This window comes from Saccoglossus kowalevskii, chromosome 22, assembly GCF_978046115.1.
Source record: "Saccoglossus kowalevskii chromosome 22, keSacKowa6.1, whole genome shotgun sequence".
NCBI lineage: Eukaryota > Metazoa > Hemichordata > Enteropneusta > Harrimaniidae > Saccoglossus > Saccoglossus kowalevskii.
Genome location: NC_140662.1, coordinates 5162709 through 5185141, shown reverse-complemented (window position 1 = coordinate 5185141; position 22433 = coordinate 5162709). Strand labels below are relative to the sequence as shown.

The 22433-nt window shown below is 34.7% G+C and overlaps 2 protein-coding genes across 9 annotated transcripts in view; one reads left to right on the top strand and one right to left on the bottom strand.

The window, feature by feature from the left end:
* The window catches only part of LOC100370078 (tensin-1-like), a 144738-nt gene extending 135472 nt beyond the window's left edge, over positions 1-9266 (top strand). For all 8 annotated transcript variants that reach the window (XM_085495524.1, XM_085495522.1, XM_085495523.1 and 5 more), the window contains 10 exons: positions 246-1680; positions 2188-2339; positions 2750-2833; positions 3132-3260; positions 4013-4186; positions 4803-4889; positions 5230-5398; positions 5593-5661; positions 6037-6075; positions 6208-9266. In XM_085495524.1, the coding sequence (XP_085351650.1) occupies positions 246-1680; positions 2188-2339; positions 2750-2833; positions 3132-3260; positions 4013-4186; positions 4803-4889; positions 5230-5398; positions 5593-5661; positions 6037-6075; positions 6208-6355 (2486 nt within the window). In that variant the 3' untranslated portion in view covers positions 6356-9266. The remainder of the gene's footprint in view (positions 1-245; positions 1681-2187; positions 2340-2749; positions 2834-3131; positions 3261-4012; positions 4187-4802; positions 4890-5229; positions 5399-5592; positions 5662-6036; positions 6076-6207) is intronic.
* Positions 9267-10378: 1112 nt separating this feature from the next.
* Positions 10379-21968, bottom strand: LOC102808188 (uncharacterized). The gene is made up of 9 exons (XM_006820075.3): positions 21858-21968; positions 20017-20481; positions 18090-18551; positions 16331-16774; positions 15136-15588; positions 13999-14463; positions 12978-13439; positions 12561-12756; positions 10379-10887 (listed from the first exon to the last, which is right to left on the bottom strand). The coding sequence occupies exons 1-9, from the start codon at positions 21949-21951 to the stop codon at positions 10869-10871; spliced, it is 3060 nt and encodes a 1019-aa protein (XP_006820138.3). The 5' UTR covers positions 21952-21968; the 3' UTR covers positions 10379-10868.
* Positions 21969-22433: the final 465 nt, after the last annotated feature.

Here is a 22433-nt window from a genome sequence, read left to right as displayed (position 1 = left end):
TTTTATGTGTGACTTTGTTGCTTATCCTGTCTGTCTTTGTTGCATTTTCTTAGTGACTTTGTAGCATCTTCTGGGTGACTTATTTGAGTCCCACTGGAATTTAGAACAAAATGTTTTCAGTGCTACTATATCACCATAATTTGTTTGGTTTTATCGGAATCAAAGCAGCTGATGAAAATATAAAGCTTTAGATGTTGTTACAAAACAAAGATAGATGAATAACACATTTTCAATTTTTGTTTTAGATACCACAAATTACTTTCCAACATCAAAACAAGAACCAACCAATCAGCATGCTAGGCATAACGTATTCATGTATCCTGCGACGTCCACTCAGGATAGATTGCCGAACACTGCACGAGGCTACGAGCAGTCGCTTCCTGGAAATGCACCGGGAAATGATGGTTCATCCACAGAGGTTCAATATAGGCACCAAATGAGAGAAGGAGAGCCATTGGAAACTGTTATTAATGGTGGGCCTTTACATGAACACAGCTCCTCAAAACAACCGAATGGTCAACCGTACATGATGACTTGGGATCAGAGAGCTGCCCTCAACAATAAAGATCAAGAACAGCCAATGAGGGAGTTGTATATAGAAACACAAACATACGAGAAGAAGGTCATGCCAGGGGGTGCGCCTGTTCCAACATTAAATATTGCCGAACAACAGTCACTGCCACGTCAACTGCAACATATGGAAGCGCCCAAGCAACAACAACATTCACCGGGATATCAGAACTACCCAACTATTTCAGCTGCAGAGCCCAACCAAATAGCTTCCCAGGGATTAGTATCGTACCAACCACAAATTAGCCAGCAAGATCCTTCAAAAGGTGTTGTTGGCGGTCACAATGCGCTACCTCACGGAACTGTTATGCATGTACATATGCAGAAAACAACTCATGAGCATGTGGACAGTGCCCCCAGATCTTTATCAACACAGAAACCACACCATGAGCATGGAAGTCCTGCACAACCAGAACATTTTACAGTGTCCCCCCATCATGAACACGGCAGACCCGGTCATGTGCAGCAAGAACACTTGAATATTTTACCGCATAATGAACACGGCAGTCCTGGTCACACACGACAAGAACATTTTACTACTTTGCATATCGATGAGGATACAAGTACATGCACACCCAGTGATTCTAGTGCAAGCCCGCAACAGAACAACTCTGGAGTTGCATACGAGCAGGCAACGTTGCCATTCCCGACGTCAAACAGCATGATGAAGGAACGAATGCAGTTACATAAACAGCAGGAACAGGAACAGCAACAAGAGCCACAGCAACTGCATGCCCCTCATCAATCACCACAAAATATTTACCCTACTTACAGCGATCGGTCCCGCCCTCAACAGCAAATGCCGAAAGGTAGGGGCAGTGCACCCAATCACCAACCGGGATATACAACGTTCAGCGACAGATCAAAGGGTCCGGATCAGCGAAATCCAACAGGGCACGGAAACATTACACTGACTACTGTAGAACAGAATACAACATATAATACGTTATATGATAACAGAGGGAATGCAGCTGATCAACAGAAGAGCCCAAACATGACACAAATAGGTTCTGGAGGGAGTGGTGAGAACATCATTGGTGTGCTAGGTAGCACTTCCAGGAAGATGGTATCACCAGGCTCATCTCATGGGAGAGGCAGTCTAACTGGCAGGTGAGGAAATAAGTCACTTTATTGCTAGAACACCACATATGCGAACCCAATATAGTGGAAGTGGCAACTACTGTGTTTGCAGTCTTCTTGTATTACCATTAGTTTTAATGGTTAGATCAGACAATAACAAATCTTCATCATGGGATTATTAATAATTTTTGTTTGTTCTAATGTTGAATGGGAAAAAAATATGATTTTTTTTCTTCTTTTTTTTTCTGCCCAAAGCATTTATACTCGTTTTGAATGTCCTTCAAACAATGTACAAAATACAGAAATTTCAAAGCAAATATTGCAAACATTGAATCAGATACTAATCAACAGTCAACAATGGTTATGTATGCACTTAGGAAGTTATTTTTGGTGCAAATCATATCAAAAGAAAATTCTAAAATGTGATCTGGCAGGTGTGAGAAAATTTTTTCCGATTGATTTACAAGTTTGAAGTATTGTTCGATCACGGGTGTCTGTAAGGTTCATATTTAAAATTGATTTGTTTCACTTCAACAGTGAACGGAGCATCTCACCACAACCTCCTGGTAGTGGTGGTGGCATTGTTAGAAGTTACACCAATGGTAGCATCAATGACAGCGGTAGAAGTTCACCAGCCAGTCTGTATTATCACCCTATGTCATCCCGTGGTAGCGGTTTCTCCCTCGGTGGTGAGTCGTAACAATTTTAACTGAGTTGCGAACATTTGGGAAAATTAAAGTGGTTCACATTACAGCTGCTATTCTGATTATGCTATATCAACTGATAGTTACCATGGGGACGAATGTGCGACTGCCCCATTCTTTGTGACATTACACTAAATTTACGTGGGTAATATGCAAATATTAACAGCAAATCTAGTTTTTAGTGGAAAGGTACATAGCCATAGAAACAGTTGTCAGGTGAGACTGGCTGGTTCTATTTGCCCTCTCAATGTATCATATTTCGGGGTACCATTAACTTATTGAAAATTGTGAATGGATATCTCCAAGATAAGCAGTTATGATACAGAGAGAAAACAAAGTTTGACTTTTGTTTTACCCATGTTATGTTGTTTCATTATCATATCTCTATTTTATAGATTCCGATATAATACACAAGCATCCCATGTTTGTAAAAGACATTTCCGGTTACTGGTACAAACCAACCATCGCCAGGGATGAAGGTAAGCACGCTATTATATTACACCAATGTTCACTTTTCTCTTTAAACAAATTTGACACTTAGTAACTATGGTATTTTTTCCAGGAATAAATATTAATTTTGTTAATCTATTACATTGGAGTATAAGTTGTACAAATGATGTAATATCACTGTTCAGGTTGGTGACTGGTAACATATGTGGATTCTACGACTAGTGCACTGGTGTATACATGTACATGTGTCACAAGTGCACAAGTGATTTTGGAATATGTCACCTCTTGTCTTATAATATAACGTTTAATTTTTTCTTTTATTTCTAGCCATAGCCATTCTAAAGGAGAGGCCACCGGGATCGTTCATTGTACGAGATAGTAACTCCTTTCCAGGTGCCTTTGGCCTGGCACTGAAAGTAGCCACACCACCACCAAGTGTCATGCAGAACAAAAAGAGTGAGTCCAACAATGTTTGAATTAAAATAAATATTCATCAAAATTAGTGAAATAAATTTATTGTTCTGAGCGATTCATTAATGTCCTGTTTTAAATATTCAAAAATGTCTACTTGCAAAAATGCTACATTATGCAGTTATTTTTTCAGTGACGAACACTGCCCTCTAGTGTCAAGTGTTATGATGAACTTTGTTTTTGGGGGTGATTTATTAAACAGCCTATAGGGCTCATACTACTAATTGAAACTTCATAGACGACAATGTTAACATATGACGAGATTGCTATAGGAAAATGATAAGCAAACTTGAAAACATAGCTCAAAAATGGGAAATCAGCATGCCAGTAATCAACCACATGAAAAAAACATGTTGGCCAGCTCAAACTCTTGCAAATCTCAGGTAAACAAGACACACCTACTCTATTGCACCTTGAGAAATCACTGGAAAAACACCAAGATTAGAATATCCAAATACAGACAGAATAAACCAACAGGTACACAGCCGCTAAGTAGTAAACAAAAGACCATATTTGGTCCAAACAGGGAGGGCACCTGAGAAAAAAAATATTAAAAAATGTCATTGGTTCTTGCAAGGCATTTAAATTGAGGGCTACAAACGGTCATTGGTTGATTAGTGGCATGAGACCTATAGCACAGTCACGATGCTACTATTCAAAACTTTTGTGATGGAAATTATTAGTATATACTGCCCTCTAGTGTCGATTGTGATAATTAATGTAACTTTTGTTTTTAGATGGTGATTTATCAAATGAACTGGTGCGGCATTTCTTGATAGAGCCGAATTCGCACGGCGTGCGATTGAAAGGTTGCAGCAATGAGCCTACCTTCAGTAGTTTGTCAGCATTAGTGTATCAACATTCTATCACTCCGTTAGCTTTGCCTTGCAAACTGTTGTTGCCTGAAGTTGGTAAGTAGATATTAGATCATTTTATTATAGTATGGAGTTTTAAAATAAAAATAGCATATGCAACTAATGTGAAAAAGAGATATCAATTGAAATCATGCGAATTGTAAAATTATCACAATTTCAATTATTGAATCCAAATAAGTGATCAAGAACTTGATGCTTTGAAAGTTAAATGCGTTTTGCAATCGGGGAAATCTGGATCGATGAGTGTGTTTCAATTAAATTCAACCCAATGGTGGAGAAATCTGTATTCAAGTCTGGGTTTTAGGTGAACTGGTTTCCACAGATGGAGAAAATTGGATTAAGTGGGTGTCGTGTAAATTGGGTTTACAGTTGGAAAAATCTAGATCAAAGAGTGGGTTATAGGTAAAGATATAATTGTGGAACATCTGGTAGCAAGATTACCTTTATAAACATATTACTGCTAACACTCAATCTAATCTACTTTGTATCAACTACTGATTTTTACACATAAACATTGTGTCATAATTTTAGTTAGATCTCGTAATCGTGACATATGTTATTATAAAAATGTGAAATTCTAAGACGCATTACTGATCTTCAATTCTTCAGCCCATAATATATACTAACAATGTTATTATTATTGTTTTATTAGATCCATCTGGCCCAAGCAGTGCAGCTAGTAGCCCTCGCTCATCTGATATTCCTCACTCTCCCTCAGCTTTGCTGGCGCAGGGAGCAGGTAAGCTACATGGCTAGGTATACTCTACTGTACAATTTATTTTAATAGCTCCACAACTCACACTACAATCCAGGACATCACACTAGTGCAGTAATTTCTGTTTATTTTTAGATTCAAAACCTTTCATTGGTTTTATCGTGATATTTGCTCTATTATTAGTAGCATAATCACATAAATATGAGTAGTGGGCCGATAAAAATATTATTTAAATGATCAAGTATACAATTGATGTAATTGACTTGTATACATGTACAGTTGTGTATTTCTGTTTAATCAAGCGAATATCATACATTCAAACACATGTAATCGATAACCAAATTTTGTATTCGTTGTTTTACAGCCTGTAATGTACTATACTTGCACTCAGAGGAGATGGAATCGTTAACAGGCCCGAATGCTGTCCGCAAGGCAATGACAGCAGTGGCGCTCAAGAAACCCCGTCCCAAAACTACAGTAGTTCATTTCAAAGTTAACTACCAGGGAATCACGCTTACAGATAATGAGAAAAAGTGAGTTAGTTAAATTTATTTGAAGATAGTATTATAGCAAAAAGCAAATACACAGACATAAAGTGCAAATGCTTGCCAATCACAACAACTTAGGGGACAAACATTTAAAAAAAACAGACACAAATTTGTTTGCATTTCATGTGTTTTCGGTTTTTAAAATTTTGGAATAATTGTGTATAAAATTTGTTTCTTAGGTTATTTTTCAGGCGTCACTATGCGGTAAATAATGTCACTTATTGTGGAATGGATCCAGAAAACAGGAGGTAAGTGTTTAGTACTTTTTATTCTTTTTTTATTTTATTCTCTATCTTTATTGTTATCACCCTCTCTCCTTCAAGGACTGCACTGGATAACATTATTATCCAATGAAAATGTGTCTACATGTGTATTGCTTTGACAAATTAGGCTCAGTTAGTTTAATGGAGCGCATGAAATATTACAAAGTTGATATTATAGTAAAAATTAATCACTCAGATAGTGAAATCAATTGTCATCCATAATCGAAAAAATGATTTTAAAAAATGGGTTGATGGTCATAGTGACAGTTTTGGATTTCTCATGACTGGGGGATTAAAAATGTGCATAATTATTATATTTCATCATTTATAAATATTAAGTGAAATATTATATTTTTTAAGGTGGCCAAGGACAGAAGATTCAACTGTTGCTGATGCAAAGTAAGTTGTTTTATTGTGGTGATAAAATGGATGAAAAAAATATCTTTATAGTGAAACCATTTTACCTTATTGGCCATGAATATTTTTGGCTGTTTTATTTTAAGTAACCTTGTGTCTTTTTTTATTTTGTAGGATCTTTGGGTTTGTTGCTCGAAAACCAGGAAGTCTGACTGACAACTTGTGTCATTTGTTTTGTGAACATGAGCCTGAGCAGCCAGCATCTGCAATTGTCAACTTTGTAACAAAGATTATGCTTGGAAGTTCTCAACAGCATAAATAAACTGGATGAGACCAGTTCAAACCAGTAATACTGGATGAAACCAGTAGTTGGATACTGAATGCGAACACTTCAAACTAGTAATAGAATACTGGATAAAACCGGTTCAGACTAGTTATACTTGATGAAACCAGTTCAAACCTGTAATCACTGTCATGAGCTCTCCAAGCTTCAATATTGGATTCCAACCAGCCTGTACTGGTATGAAATATGCAAACTAACACAAAGTACAAATGTAGGGCTGGTCGTGACAAACTGAGAGAAACAAACAAACAAACAAACAACTTATAAACAAACTTTAATACGATAATGAATATAAAACTATAATACAATGACGATTATAAAATAACCATGACAATTATGACAGTATTTTATTTTTCTGTCAGAATAAAAAAAAGAAAAAGATTTTTTTTTTGTAAATAACCAAATGATGGATGATTCTAGCCGGAAAGGGGATAGTAATGGCGGACAGCCTGTTTTTTTTTCAAAGATTTGTTTTTTATCTAAAAAGCAAGAATAAAAAGATTAAAAATGTAGTATGTTTATAAATATATTGTTTAATCCCAAACATACTAATAGTATAATTTGTAAGTATCTCTGTATAGAAACTCAACTTTTCTGAATTTGATTATTTGACTTTGTGAACATATATAGATGGTATTTTTGTAACTGTATCTAGAGATTTATTCCCTAATACTTATATTTTTAGCTGGTTATGCATTGAATTATAAATGCATTTTTCAGGTTATGACCTCATTTTAATTTCAAGTGTGGCTCTCTATACATACAATTATGAAACTGGACATATTTTATCATCAATGGGGGAAATAAAAATCTGACAATTTTGTTGGCAACTTGCTAAAGTTGTATATTATGTTATTTGAAATGCTTATCCAAATCAGAAATTTTTTTTTGATTTTTTTTGTTAGACTTCTGATTCTCGTTCTGAGTTCAAATTTCCTGAAGAAAATTATTTCATAAATATTTTACCAATGCTGTATTTTTTAAACAGGGAAAATAAAACATCTGCACAGTCTGGAAAGAGAGATCAAATTATTATTATTTTTCAGTTTCAGAACATTTGGTGTTTTGTGACATTTTTGTTTGTAAAGTTGTGTAGTCTTCAATTTTAATTGCAAAAAAAAAAAAAATAGAACTGTAGGGTTGGAAGTGTATTCTGCATTACCTTTGTATGGAAGCAATAATTTGTATTGTGACAGCGTAATTAAAAAATGCAATTTATTTTTATCACATAGTCTATATTTTGTAACAAATAACACATAATTAATCACTTGTTTTGCATATCTAATATTAATGATTTGCTTTATCAAGTTAGGGAGTCAAGTCTCCTTAGCCTATATCTGATTTATGATAGACTGATTAAACATGGAGGTACATGCGAATCTACTATGCATCATGGGTATATGCAAATTAGCTCCATATAAGGAGTGTAGATAGAAGTGATTTTCTGCTACCAAAATAGTGCTACGTCATCCCACCTATTCACCAGTGTTTTATAATTATTGAAAAGTATTATTATAAGCTTTTAAAAATTACTCATTGTGCCTTCAGCAATTGCACATTTACCAGTTTGGGGTCTTTAATTTAAAGACGTGGTGTGGTGAATCGTACATTTGATAACACAGGGGTGTTCCATTAAGACGTACAAATGAATGTGGCGGTGAATCATTCACTTGGCGACTTGTAACGCTTTTTGTTTATTTTTGTTATGTATATTTAGAATTTAATGGTGCTAAGATCTCTGGAGGGGAACAAAAATTATATAATGTGTTTTTCACTGTAATTTTAATCTTTTATCATTACTCGCTTAATTAATACCATACCATTATGATTTTATGTATAATTATATTTTCAATGAAAACGTGAGAAAGTGGGATGAAGTATCATCCTCTGAAACATAAAATAATACTTAAGTTTGCCAGTGCTCACCAGATGTATTGATACATGGCAACCAACTGGAAATTCAATGAGTACCAACTACCTAGTAATAAATTTCTCAAATGTCCATAAAATGTGCGAAGTACCAGAGGGTATTGCACAAACATTTCGGCAAATCCATAAAAGTGTTCAAAGCATTGGGATACACCGGAGATTTCCAATTTGATCTTTTGACAACAATTTATTTCAAGTGCTCAACAAAGTCAGAACTGTAGCAGTTGGACACAAAATTATGTGTTTTGGAAGAAAACACTTAGTTTCCAATGGCACATGTATGACTACCAATTCCTGTTTGTTTGTTTTGGAAATCAGAAACCTAATGAATCTGTAAACATAAAAAAATGGTGGATTTGAGAAATTTGTTTGCATAAAAAACTTTGAAACCACAATAATTTGAATTTATTTAGAATAAAATTCAACATGGCTGCTTAAATAAGAGTGGGCTGCAATTCACAGTGAATATGTATTTCACTTATCAACGATGCAAAGGGGGCTTTTAGTTGCTTTGCTATATACATTTATTAATGAGTAATATATATTATTTATTTTTTAGTTAAACACACATTTTTATCCAGTTTGCTGTCACATGTATGTTTTCAAATATAATGCTTTTTTTTAATTATTTAAAGTCTGCATACTTAAACGTAGATTTCACATTGCAACTGCCTTTTTTTCGCTTAAAGATAATCCACTGTAATACAATGCTCTGTTATTGTGTTTTTTTTAGAAATAAGGGAGGGGTTTTCACACTGGCGACTGATTCTATGTTTGTGGGGAATTCAAAACATGAATACCAGTATTTACAGTTTTAAAACATATTTTATGAGTTTTAGTGATAAAATATATATCTACATATATGTGGTATTCTAGTTACCATGGAAACCATAACCACATAGCAACAATTACCATGGCAATAGCAGATTTTCTTATCAATAAATTTTTAAGTATCTGTAAATGCATATGTTGTGAGAGTTTTATTTACTTTATTACTGACAAACAGAAATGCACACATCCCTAAACTGGAATCTGTTATCACGATAAACTCCGCTAGTTTGATTCCTATTAGCCTTTTCACCACAAGACTTTCTTGTGAACATTTTCCTACACTTTTTTCTTATAATTCTTTAATATTTCTCGAAATGAACCCTAATTTTGGAGCCAACAGACAAATTAATAGTGATTCAATAAAGATAGTTTGAAGGAAACGTGTTTACAGCCAGAACTATACTTTTATTTGCATCAATAGAACTGAACAGTCGCATAGCAGTGGCCAAGGTTAGAGTGAGAATTTGATTCCATCCTAAAGTAAAGACAAAATTACATGACTGACTTTAGCCAGCTGGCGCACAGCTGTGAAGCATGGCCTGTCAGTTCGTTGCTGTTCCTTCTCGTTAGTTAGTAGAGGAAATATTGACCAACCTTAGTCAGCTGGTAGGTAGCTTGGAAGTATTGATCAGCTTGGAGGTAACTGAAGCATTGGCCGACTGTAGTTATTGGAAGGTAAAAAAACGGATTGAATGGCATCGTGTGCAGAGACCGATGACATACAAAGGTCAATCCAAGATGTAGTGTCATGCGCTTCGCTGATGTACGTAAACAGATATATATGCGTGTCTAGGATCGCTAATCAGACAAAATATAACAATTATCAGCACAAAAAAGAGGTGAGCTTTTTACGAAACAGTTTCTTTGGGTCAGCGTCCCAATCACATATACTCTGTTACTAACACAATTGTCAATAATACTTGTGATTTTCGAGAAATAGCTCAGATAACAATGCATGTTGTCATGACAATCCACAGATTGAGGCCTAAAAGCCTATCGCCATTATATTGACTAACAGATATGTGAAAAAACTCAGTAATGGATTTTTGTCACAAGACAGCAACGCCACCATATGGCCGACCAGTTCTCAGTCTATCGTTGTCGATCATAAACGTGGTACCCGAGGCATAGCATTGATAGTGTATATTTTATAGAAGAGGCAATTCAGTTTGACATTAAATGAAGAGAATCACACGTACAGTAATACACACATTAAACAATTCTGAAAAACTGTGACTCCCATTACATTTTAGAAAGTTTATTAATAACTGTAAATATTATTTTAGAGTTAAATTTCATATTAAACTCAACATGAATAAATTTAATTACCAGCAATAAGGATAAACCCCACCACAGCCCATCGTTGTGTGACATAATTAATTACATTATATATTTGGTGCTTATAGCATGACGTCTTGATTGGTTATTCCACCAATGAGCAAATGTAAAATTTTTATTATATTATTTTACCTTCCTCATAGCTTATAATTGTGTAAATTGTCACATTTTTATTGTTCTCATCCTAATATAACAATACAATAGTTTCAAATATTGATAGTTAACTGTTTCCTTCTTTTTAGTTTTCTTATTGTTATTATATTTTGATGTTCTGTTGCCAAATAAAACACTTTTATTTCACTGTTGGTGTTAGGACACATTAGCAATTTATTAATTCCAGTTCACTGTAAGCAACCATTTTTTCCAATTCATTGAAAACCAGTTATAAATTTCATCACTTCTTTCTGCAGTATCTGCAAAGAGAAAATGTACATGTAAACATATAGAAAAAAAAGCAACAATATCCAACATAGTGTCAGTGCAACAATGTCAAACATAATGTTAATGTAACAATGTACAACATAATGTCAGTGCAACAATGTCCAACATAGTGTCAGTGCAACAATGTCCAACATAATGTCAGTGCAACAATGTCCAACATAGTGCCAATGCAACAATGTCCAACATAGTGTCAATGCAACAATGTCCAACATAGTGTCAATGCAACAATGTCCAACATAATGTCAATGCAACAATGTCAAACATAATGTCAGTGCAACAATTTCAAACATAGTGTCAATGTAACAATGTCAAACATAGTGTCAGAGCAACAATGTACAACATAGTGTCAGTGCAACAATGTACAACATAGTGTCAGTGCAACAATGTCAAACATAATGTTAATGTAACAATGTTCAACATAGTGTCAGTGCAACAATTTCAAACATAGTTTCAGTGCAACAATGTCCAACATAGTGTCAGTGCAACAATGTCCAACATAGTGTCAGAGCAACAATGTCCAACATAGTGTCAGAGCAACAATGTCCAACATAGTGCCAATGTAGCAATGTCAAACATAATGTCAATGTGACAATGTCTAACATAATGTCAATGCAACAATGTCAAACATAATGTCAATGTAACAATGCCAACATAATGTCAATGCAACAACGTCAAACATGTCAATGTAACAATGTCCAACATAGTGTCAGTGCAACAATGTCCAACATAGTGTCAGAGCAACAATGTCCAACATAGTGTCAATGCAACAATGTCCAACATAGTGTCAATGCAACAATGTCCAACATAATGTCAATGCAACAATGTCAAACATAATGTCAGTGCAACAATTTCAAACATAGTGTCAATGTAACAATGTCAAACATAGTGTCAGAGCAACAATGTACAACATAGTGTCAGTGCAACAATGTACAACATAGTGTCAGTGCAACAATGTCAAACATAATGTTAATGTAACAATGTTCAACATAGTGTCAGTGCAACAATTGCAAACATAGTTTCAGTGCAACAATGTCCAACATAGTGTCAGTGCAACAATGTCCAACATAGTGTCAGAGCAACAATGTCCAACATAGTGTCAGAGCAACAATGTCCAACATAGTGCCAATGTAACAATGTCAAACATAATGTCAATGTGACAATGTCTAACATAATGTCAATGCAACAATGTCAAACATAATGTCAATGTGACAATGTCTAACATAATGTCAATGCAACAATGTCAAACATAATGTCAATGTAACAATGCCAACATAATGTCAATGCAACAACGTCAAACATGTCAATGTAACAATGTCCAACATAGTGCCAATGTAACAATGTCAAACATAATGTCAGTGCAACAATGTCCAACATAGTGTCAGTGCAACAATGTACAACATAGTGTCAGTGCAACAATGTCCAACAGTGTCAGTGCAACAATGTACAACATAGTGTCAGTGCAACAATGTCAAACATAGTGTCAATATAACAATGTACAACATAGTGTCAGTGCAACAATGTACAACATAGTGTCAGTGCAACAATGTCCAACATAGTGTCAATATAACAATGTCAGATTTAAAGCTAATACAAATCAAAGGCATTTACGTTTGCATAGTCTTTGTCACAGAATTTATATGCTTACTTTATGAGAACTACAGCAGCTACGATAACAGTGATGAAAACCAGCGTAGTGATAATCATGACATAATGAAGAGCTAATCCATCAGTTTCAAGTCTGCCAAAATTACCAGTACCATATCCATGTGACCAGTTTGCAGGACGAAATGTTTCAAATATTAAAGGAGTTTGTGTGATTGGCTTAGGTGTTGTCATTGGTTCTGGAAAATAAAATGTTTCAGTAAATGATATACAACACTTTAGCAACAAAACTGATAAAATGTATGTCACAATGATAATAGGAATGTTTTGTTCAAACAAATTAAAAAGTGTGATTTAGTAAAATAGAAAATAAAGATAGGGTTTATTTCATTTAAGGTGAGAAAACGTCCGGTAGATATGTATATATATTTGCATTCACCACAGTAAATAGTAAACCTACCTGGAAGGCCATTGCAAGGTAGTCTTCCCGCTTTTCCAGCTTTTACCGAACCAAATTCCAGACATACAAAATCATTTAAACTATTCCTGTCAATGTATCTGTATACGTTATGATTCAATAGCAGACACAGGTATTTCAAGTTCAGACAGTTTATATCTGTTGGTATCGTTATATTTATCGCAAATATGGGCAGAATAACTATAAATCCAGCTCCTACTTCATGCATGAAAATTTTCTCAGGAGGATCTTGCTCTGTTTTCACACTTGCAGTGTATAAGTTGTCGGTGTTCGTTATGAAGACCTGTGTTCCAAAGTTGTATGTACCTGAAGGCGCTGTTGTGAGGTCGAGCCCACCATAGTTGGTGACGGTGAGTTGAACCATGACCTGTGATGGTTTTCCAGGTTCATAGGTCAAGGTGTTAGACGATTCAAGTTGTATCTCAAGATCAATAGCAGCAATGTCTGAAACAAAACAAAATATTTTAAATTTTATTGTGTGATATAATTGTTCACCCCAATTATCACAATAATTATTTTACTACAAGTCATTGTTAATGATACAGTCCCTGTTCATGTTGATGTATCTATTGGTATACTGTCTTTGTACAAAATTTAAACAGAAATGTTCATTGCATTCATGGGTATCATGAAAAACAAAATGGCCACCAGTCATCCATATTAGTTTGATCATCATACCAACTTTGATCCAAATTGGCATAGTCATCTCTGAGAAACAGCTCCAGACATGTAAAAATTACAATTAGGCATATTGGCTAAATAAAGATTATATATTTTATAAATTTTAGTAGCTATAGTTCAACATATTTTAGAGTATTCATATTTAACTACAAAATTCTAGTTCTACTGTCTGCACGCTGCTGTGAATTTTCTGCAATTTTAATCTAAAATGTTTATAATACTTTAAAAAAAGTGCAGCTATTCTATTTTGAGAAACGTAAAAAATGTATAATGATCATAGGGTGATCAGAAAATTACAAGATAATGTCATGAAATTACTGACCAATAAAACAAAGAACTTTGCCAGCTTTACTCTCTTGAATTGGACCAAACTCTATACACACATCATTATTGTCACTGTTGTCATCATAAAACACTAAATTATCTTCATTATGGAGAGTCACGATAAAACAAATATGGCTTAGACTCTGACAGTTCTGAATTGGTACCAGAATATCCACTGAAAATGAGAGATCAATTTCTTCTCCTATGCCTGACAACAACTGCTGCTGGAGCTGTACAACATCAATGTCTAAGTTTGGTTGTTCAATTTTCACTGTGGCATCTTCAAAGTTGCCAGAGTTTGTTAGATAGGTCTTCACGTCAAAATTTACGTCTGATCCGCGAGCTCGGGGAACTTGCCCGAAGCCGCGATTGGTCACTCGAAGCGTGACGTCAGCTGGCACCACTGTGTCAAATGGGTACATATCTTGGGTTGGTGTGTATGCTAAGTTGTCAACCTCAAGATCTGTAAGGTTAAAGAGATTATGAATTAATTAAGAAGATGTTTATTAATATGTCATGGTTGGAAAGGTTACACAAAACAAAAGTTTCATATCTAGAAATCACTATTAGGAATATTATAATAATTCTAATACTAGCTGTCACATCAAATGACGAACAATATCTCCTTTTGAAATTCGAAAAAAATATTTACAATCATAACTAAATGAACAAACCCAAAATAGGCCTGTCTGAGATACCTACATATTATATATCAAATCAATCAGACTTGCAGTTTCAAGAAAAAGTTGAGAATATTACTTTTTATCAAAAATGACGAAAATGTTCATCAAAATTAGAGTTTTGAACATATCATCACAAAATCTGACAGAGGTCCACCAGAGGTACATTTATATCAATTATCAAAGCAACCAGACTTGCACGTTTCAGAAAAAAGTTGACGCGGACGCCATTAAAAAATTGATATTGTCGATGATGCGCAATCTGTAATATGACTTTAATACTCTGCTCGATGAAGTCAGCCATGTTGGATCATATCACCAAAAAAAATACTGTGCAATAAGATCTCAAAAAGTTTTAACCAAATCCATCAACGCCTGAAACTTGTTAACTAAATGAAAATATGAAATTAGAAATTCCTGACTGGTAGACAATACTGATTTGAATAGCGACTCACCAACCAAAATATTACAGGAAAAAGTCCCAGCATTCCCTGCACTCACTTCACCAAACTGAATACATGCGTCATCATTACTGGAATCAATATCTGTATAATGGTTTATATTGTGGTCAATCATTATGCAGAGATAGCTTATCGATTCACATTCAGACTTCACAGTTGGTATGGTAACAGACACTGGGAATTCCTGCAGGTTCACAGATGAATCTCCATTAATCCTCGGGTTGAACGTTGTTCCAAGATCATCTTGTTGGATCGAAACTGTAGCACTTTCAAATTGTCCACTATCTGTCAGATAAGTGGTCGGTTTGAAGTTATAGTCAATAGACTCCACTAGGGTCAATCCCCCTAGGTTAGTGACAGAAAGCTGTAAGTAGATGTTCTGTTGATATCCAGGGTCATAGGTCAAATCATAGGTCACTGCAAGGTCAAGATCAGTGGCAGCAAGATCTAAGGATACAAAAAACACACAGTTGAAAAAAGCAAATCTAGTAAGTGGTTCATCAATGACCATAATCAGAAATTTGTATTTCAATGAAAAACACACATTTCATATCAGTACATGTAAAAAAATTCATTATTAAATTATGTATTCATGTGTGACTATGCATCTAATACCAATGTGTAACTGCAAGTATTTATAGTTTTTCTACTAAATTTATGTACATACTGCCAAATATCAATGGGTATTAAAACCTGTGTAGTGAATACAACAATTGTTCTTTATAGACAGTCTTTGAATGAGACTTGATTAATGAAATTGTGCATAAAAATATTACAATCATTTCCCGTTTAAGGAGGCAATTTAGCAACAGATAATGAATGAATAAAAATAAACATGTTCGTTTTATTTAAATTGTAAAACACTAAACATGTAATTATCTTTCATTATTTTGGCATTTATACTCAGGTTTATTTGACCAAACTGGTGCCAGTGCCAAAAGTGTGGTCACTGGTCACATTTAGACAAGTGGCTTTTACATACTGGCAGGTGATCTTTATATAAAGCTGGTCACTATGGACAGGTGGTCACAGCCTTGACCATTCATTCCAAAAATCAACATACAAAATTCAGAATAGCTTGGATGCTGTTTTCAATATAATCAACTGAATATTGGAGATTGCCAATTGTTGAAATACACATTGATATACAGAAATATTGTTCCAGTGTTGGCCTTATAAGGTCACCTACCTATATAGCAGTGTATATTCCCGGCACTGCCTTCGAATGCTAAACATGTATCAGCCAATTCAGGAATAATATCAGTATATAGGCTAGAATCTGGTATGGTAACTTTCGTACAGATATGCGAGATGTCATCACAGTACTCAGAAGGTATCGTAATCTGCATGGATGATGTGGAGAACAGGATGGTATCACTGATGGCAAATTCTTGCTGCAGTTGGTCCGACTGAATATTGAAGTTTGGAATTTTAATCTGAATAGTTGCATTCTCCAGATTGTCTGCATTAGTTAAAAATGCCTCAATTATGAAATTATTTTGGGATCCGATCACAGCGGGGATACTTCCAGGACCACGGTTTGTAGCAGTGAAGGATAGACTGGCAGCCACAGCCTGGTCAATTGGATAATTGTCTTGTGCCGCGGACACATCTAAGTTTGCAGATAAAATATCTAAAAATACAAAAGAAGGAAAAATATGAGTTTTCTAAAAAAATATAACTTTCAAATTTTATTTTCAGAAAACAACTCTAAATAACTGAGATACTTTATCTGGAGTATGTTGGTATGTGTACACTTAGGGCTAGCATCACCAGATAATATGACATTTACTGCAATTATTAGTTAATTTATATGCATATATTTACAAGAATCTATAATCAGATCTGGAGTTCATAACAAAGTATCTGTGTACCAAACTGCACTTCAATGCCCCAGAAATGAGAAACTAATGGAACAAGATTTGACCCATCTGGACAGATAGACAGACAGACATCTGTACATTGGCCTCCACCATAATGATGCAATATTTCCAAGATGGGTGACAGATGTATCCTACCTTATTAGGAAATGAAAATACTAAATAAGGCATGATGCTACAATATTTCCAAGATGACTGACAGATGTATCCTACCTTATTAGAAAATGAAAATACTAAATAAGGCATGATGATGCAATATTTCCAAAATGGCAGACAGATGTATCCTACTCTATTAGGAAATGAAAATACTAAATAAGGCATGATGATGCAATATTTCCAAGATGGCTGACAGATGTATCCTACCTTATTAGGAAATGAAAATACTAAATAAGGCATGATGATGCAATATTTCCAAGATGGCTGATAGATGTATCCTACCTTATTAGGAAATGAAAATACTAAATAAGGCATCATGATGCAATATTTCCAAGATGGCAAACAGATGTATCCTACCTTATTAGGAAATGAAAATACTAAATAAGGCATGATGATGCAATATTTCCAAGATGGCAGACAGATGTATCCTACCTTATTAGGAAATGAAAATACTAAAAAAGGCATGATGATGCAATATTTCCAAGATGGCTGATAGATGTATCCTACCTTATTTGGAAATGAAAATACTAAATAAGGCATGATGATGCAATATTTCCAAGATGGCTGATAGATGTATCCTACCTTATTAGGAAATGAAAATACTAAATAAGGCATGATGATGCAATATTTCCAAGATGGCTGATAGATGTATCCTACCTTATTAGGGAATGAAAATACTAAATAAGGCATGATGATGCAATATTTCCAAGATGGCTGATATGATAATTAGCTTATGATGGACATACTGCAATACACCCATAAAGACAGTATGCAAATGCATTGAATACAACTTGTGACTGACTCACTGAATGTTTTGTCCACCATGTTCAATATATATTCTTATTTGTAGTGCATATTATGATGAACTTAATTTGACAAATACAAGATTTAAAGGAAAATAGACTTCCTCACCTACATCCAACTCCGGACATGTCTTCTCACCGGCGTTTGAGTTATCAAAAGTGAGACAGTGATAGTTGTTACTAAGATCAACATCAATATATGGTAACTGTGGCAACACTTTTAGGCACATACTTTGAAAAGCACGGCAACGACTGGTTAGTTTAGGGAGTGTTATCGTTGCAACTAGCGGTGTAACAGTAACACCAGGAAGTCCGTAGATCAACTCAGCTCCTAGGTTTGTGGCCGTGGATGTGTCAAGGAAAAACAGTACAGAATCTGAACTTAAATTGATATCGGAAATATGATCAATTATAACCAACTCAAATTGGTAGTTGCTGTCTGTTGAGGATTCTGGGATGGATTCACTACCTAAGTTGGTGAAAGTGGTTTCCATGGTAATAGTGATAGATGCCCCAATATCATACAGGATATTTGAAGGTTCATATACTTGGAAAGACTCCATAACAATGTCTGCAAAAAAAAAATTTACATAACAATGATCATATGAGTAACTAGTTTCCTATTGCTTCAACTGTGGTAATATTTTGCAATATTTGATCTTCAAAAGAGATTATCTTTTGACCCAATGTTATTTTTTGCCCTCGGCGTTATGTTTTTACCCACAGTTCAAAAAAAATAATGGCGCAGAGAGCGAAACTCCAAATCCACAAATGAAATTATGACCATAATCCATATTGACAATAACCTAATATTCCGACTTATATTTTACACGTTTTCGGCCAGTGAGATGCGAGTTAGTAAGATGCGAGTCAGTGAGATGTGAGTCAGTGAGATGTGAGTCAGTGAGATGCGAGTTAGTAAGATGCGAGTCAGTGAGATGTGAGTCAGTGAGATGTGAGTCAGTGAGATGTGAGTCAGTGAGATGTGAGTCAGTGAGATGCGAGTCAGTGAGATGTGAGTCAGTGAGATGTGAGTCAGTAAGATGTGAGTCAGTGAGATGTGAGTCAGTGAGATGTGAGTCAGTGAGATGCGAGTCAGTAAGATGGAATCTTGTTTAATCTTCTATAATAACAACAGTCTTTGATGATCCTTGCTAATGTGGATAGTTGTACAAATTTAAAATTGTTCACAAATTTAATTAACATACAGATTCATATTTACTCAGTACTAAATCCACCATTTGCAGTTTAAGATCTATTTTGAATCCGTAATTCAACAAGGCAAATCGTACTATGTTTGATAGTAGTCTCCCACATAAATTTGCATATTTCAAAACAATAATGTGCATGTCCCGAAACATATTGTGCGTGCACTGTTCTCTCCACTGCTGCCTACTAGATTTCCGCTCCAAGCTCGGAATGTATCAACACTGCATGCTTCTCACAATACCTCACTTTATCTCATGAACTAACAGAATCATAAAGCACAACAATGAAGTTTGATATGTTAATGTTCATAACATCGAATTGCATTCAATAGGAGTTCCATACATGTGTTTGTTAATTTGAACACGCTGAGTGATAACTGATGTCTTTTCATGTATTTAGCTAGAATGATAACAATCTCATGACACATATATCAAAATAGAATTTTTGCACGTTATATCCATTTATCTGCCTGTCTCAACGTTAATATACTAATTCCAACTATAAACCTGTATTAACTGCCAATAATAAAACACAACTGGTATGTTCTGGTGCGTTTTCATGGTAAATCGAGCGTTAAGTCACATGTTTTTGCCAGATAAGCATGTAATAAGACGACAAAATTCATTGATTTAAATTTGAAATTGATTGATTGGTATACCCAATGCGCAGGTTTGTTAAGACGGCCATAAAACACCGGCTTCTGCAAAACCATGTGAATCAGACGATTGGCATTTTTTTTCAAATAAAAATATCATACTGGCAAAAATTGCACATCATTACTGAATCCTGGTGACATACTGTTAAAACACTACTGGTACTGCACATACCTAAACCATCCACTGGGCATCCGAGTTTAAATCCAGCACCGCCCTGATCCACAGCTATGAGTTCCAGACATTGGATTTCATTTCCAGCTATTATATCCACATATTCAGGTCGTACTAGCATTATCTCCACACATAAATGCGTTACAAGAGTACATAACGTATGATCTAATGGCACAACTATTTCGCCCTGAAACGAGGGCAGTAAAATGGTTTCGTCAGGCAAGAGGGCCATATCAAAATAGACATTTGGATCACTTTGTATAATGTTAAATGTGGAAGTCGCTAACGTGTCGCCATCTGTGAGGTAGAATCTTGGAGCGAAATTATGTTGTCCGGCTGAAGCTTCTTGTATAGAATGTAATCCCCCGTTTTTGATGTGTGTTTGTACGGTTAACATGGAAGGTAGCCCAGGCGTGTAAGACAGCGACAATGGACTCAAGACTGTTAGACTGGTTAGCTGTAGATCTAGAAGATGAACAACAAATATGTAAATGCCATTAATAAATTGTAAAATAATATCAATCACCCACGATGCAACTTTGGGAAACCTTAATTAAGGTATTTCACTACCACTAAAGCATGAAAAAAAAAGATCACAGTAAATCATTCAAAAATTGTTGTGTAATGCTTCATATACATATTTAAAGTTTTTATGAAAAAGGATGTGTTTTCAAGAAAACATAAGCAAAATAATCTGAAAAGCATTTTCCATAGGATTCCATGTAAACACATTATTCCATGGATAACTTATACTAATATTGAAAATTCACAAATTGTTATTTGTCTTATAACACGACATACCCAGTATCATTTTTTTAGAATAGCTGACCGATCAAATTTTTTACAAAATGACGACATGTTTTTGACACAGGAACTAATTGTAAACTACCGTACGTAACACATTTCAATTTTCAAGATAATTTGTAGAAAAATTAATTTAATGACCATTTATATTTATTTTAGTATACTGTATTTTTGCTGGAATTAATTTTTGCTGAAAAGATTTTTTGGGTGTTTTGTATGTAATTAATTTTCATTGATTTTTGATGAGTTGAATGTGAAATATAGGAAAAAAGGTATAATCGCTGGATTTTTTTTTTATTCATCCCTTCAGCAAAAAAATAAAGTATTTTACAGTATTGAACATGACAGTAACTGAACCCGCTTGCTGGATTTGAGAATTTCTAAGTATTTAATTAATGGTAGCAAATTACCTTAAAGTCAGCATGTGTTGTCCTGGGTAATGATGGGATGTATACAATGAACATTTCCAAAAAAAGAATATTCATTAATTTTCAGCCATTTTTCGGCTAATCGTTTTTTTAATAAACATTTGGGCAAGTTGTTGGTACATGTAATATCTTTCAACAGAATGTTGGAGAATTGTTGCTCACCAAATAAATGTACACACTTGTATATTTCATAGGATATGGTACAAGGCGGTGATGCCATGCATGCATGCATCAGATTTGTGTTGATATCATAGATTGATTTTCCCACAATGCACTGCACTCTACTAAGAATTCAATATGGTGCATGGCAAGTATGCATTGAGTTTTGACCTGGGTGAAATAGATGTACAACACATGGCAGTTTAAAGAATCATGTAGTGTATCGTAATTGCACATATAAACCTTGGTAGCATATCTCATGCTGTGTAAACCATGATCTGCATAACAAAATTGTCATTGTCAAAATTGTTACTGTGGATACATCGTGGTGAATAATATCAAAAAGGTACATGCAAGGTAAAAAATATTAGATCTTATTATCAAATACAAATGTGCTGAAATTAGTTCATGGTTTACACGCAACAATATAATCTATGGTATAACACTTACCAATATAACATTCTATTTCTCCAATTTTCTGTTCAGATCGTGGTCCAAACTGCGCACACGCTATATTATTGTCCAGATTTGGATCATTGTACATTGCATTATTATTGAAGACAACCTCCAAACATAAATATTCAACGTATTCACAGTCAACTGGAGGGATGCTTATAATGGCATCTGAATTGGTTCCACCCACTGAAAATCCGACAGGTAACGCTGATTTGAATAAATCTGATATATACGAACTCAGCAGCAATGGACCCACATGCTGCCAATAGGTGGCAGTGTTGGGGTCACCAGTGTTTGAGAAATAGGCCTTGATACTATAATGTGGAACACTTGATATCAAGATTGCATCTGGCCCAAGATTCTTGAAATCAATTGTTGGTGAAATTGGAACGTCCACTCCTAAAGGAATTTTATCGAAAAATCCATTTACTACAAAAAACGTTATTTCAAGGTCTGAAAAAAAGCACAAAAAAAGTGAAATGTATAAATTGTGCGTATACTATTGACACAAGAAACCCATGTACTTTATTTTTATAAATATAAATTTCAATGATAGTTGAATCCAACCAG